Raw genomic sequence first — 1,352 nt, 5'->3', positions numbered from 1 at the left:
TGAGGAGGCCGCCGCCTCCCTGGGCCTGCCGGGGTGGCCGCCTCCGCGATGCCGCTGCTCGTGGAGGGGCGGCGAGTGAGGCTGCCGCAGTCCGCTGGGGACCTCGTCCGAGCCCACCCGCTTCTGGAGGTGAGCAGGGCCCGGGCGGGGGGCTTCGAGGCTGGCCCGAGGGAATCCGCAGGCGGTCCAGAGCCCTCCTCACCCAGCCACCACCACCCGCTCTCCCCGAATCAGGCTCGAAACTTGGCGCAGCGGAGGTGCTATCGGCACATCCGGAGCCCAGGCCGCCGGCAGCAGAGTTTTCTGCCCTCGCTTGAGCCATCTGTGGAGCTTTTACCTTCTTTGGACCTTAGAGGGCATCTGCTGAGGCCCCTCTTTTCCAAAGGAGGGAACGGGGGCCCAGAGAGGTTAGGTGACTTGTCCAGGGTCGCCCAGCACCGCGGCTTGAGGACACCCCGGGACCCCCTTTTTCCAGACAGGGCGGTCCCAATCTCCAATCCGGACTTGGCCCGTTTAGGCAAATCTGGGCAGCGCCCTTGCTCGCTCCCTCGCCGGGGATCCCCACACGTGGTGAGCGCGGCATCGTCCTTGGGTCCTCAGGAATCAGGAGGTTTTCTGGGGTGGGCAGGGGCGTCCTGGCGGGTCGCCTAGTCTTCTAGACCCGGGATCTGGGGCTCCCGGTTAGTTTCAGTCGGAAGAAAGGGTCCTATTTTCACCCAGCTGGGGCGTGTTGAGAAACCACACCCTATGGAAGGGTGTTTTGTTTTGTTTCCTGCTTTTGTCCTTAGATGGACCTCTGAACCCTTAGTCCAAGCTTATGCAGAGACTGTTTAGAAAAGGGTTCTTACTGTAAAAAAAAAAAAAAAAAAAATCCGAACCAAACCTCCCACTTGCCCCAGACCCAGTTAAGGGGAAATCAACCATTTCATTGATTTAAGAGATTCATGTTGAGCCTCTAATGTACGTTGCCTATGGTGTTTGCCTCTTTCCCCACAATCAGGACATTTATAGGGTGGGGATTTTTTTAATCACAGGGTGGCTCAAATACCATGACTGTTAATTAAGTGCCATAAAGGGGAAAAAAAATGCCCCTTTTGACTCTGCAGAGTGAAGCCGGGGAACCAGATTGAGTCTGTAGGCTCAGGGAAGGTATTTTTGGGTTTTTTTCTGTAACAGTTGCAGGGTGATTTTGTCTGCATGCTTGTTTTGTTTATTTTCCTTTGGTCTCGCCCCCAGAATGTAAGCTTCCTGAAGGCAGACAGTGTGTCTTTGTATCGTCAGAGCCTAGGGCAGTCCTTGTCAGTGAATCTGTGCTTTGTAAATATTTGTTACACAAATGTCTGATCAGAGTG

General features: G+C 55.2%; 1 protein-coding gene across 3 annotated transcripts in view; it reads left to right on the top strand.

Moving 5' to 3' along the window:
• Positions 1–6: 6 nt before the first annotated feature.
• NTAN1 (N-terminal asparagine amidase) overlaps positions 7–1,352 on the top strand; it is a 13,666-nt gene continuing 12,320 nt past the window's right edge. For all 3 annotated transcript variants that reach the window (XM_024744210.1, XM_024744209.1, XM_024744208.1), the window contains exon 1: positions 7–129. Coding sequence is in view for 1 of the 3 variants with exons in the window: in XM_024744208.1 (XP_024599976.1) it covers positions 49–129 (81 nt within the window). In the remaining 2 variants the exon portion in view is untranslated. The remainder of the gene's footprint in view (positions 130–1,352) is intronic.

Source organism: Neophocaena asiaeorientalis, unplaced genomic scaffold (genome assembly GCF_003031525.2).
Source record: "Neophocaena asiaeorientalis asiaeorientalis breed wild unplaced genomic scaffold, Neophocaena_asiaeorientalis_V1.1 scaffold91, whole genome shotgun sequence".
NCBI classification, from domain to species: Eukaryota; Metazoa; Chordata; class Mammalia; order Artiodactyla; family Phocoenidae; genus Neophocaena; species Neophocaena asiaeorientalis.
The sequence above is the reverse complement of the archived record's forward strand: the minus strand, read 5'-3'. Positions and strand labels throughout refer to the sequence as shown.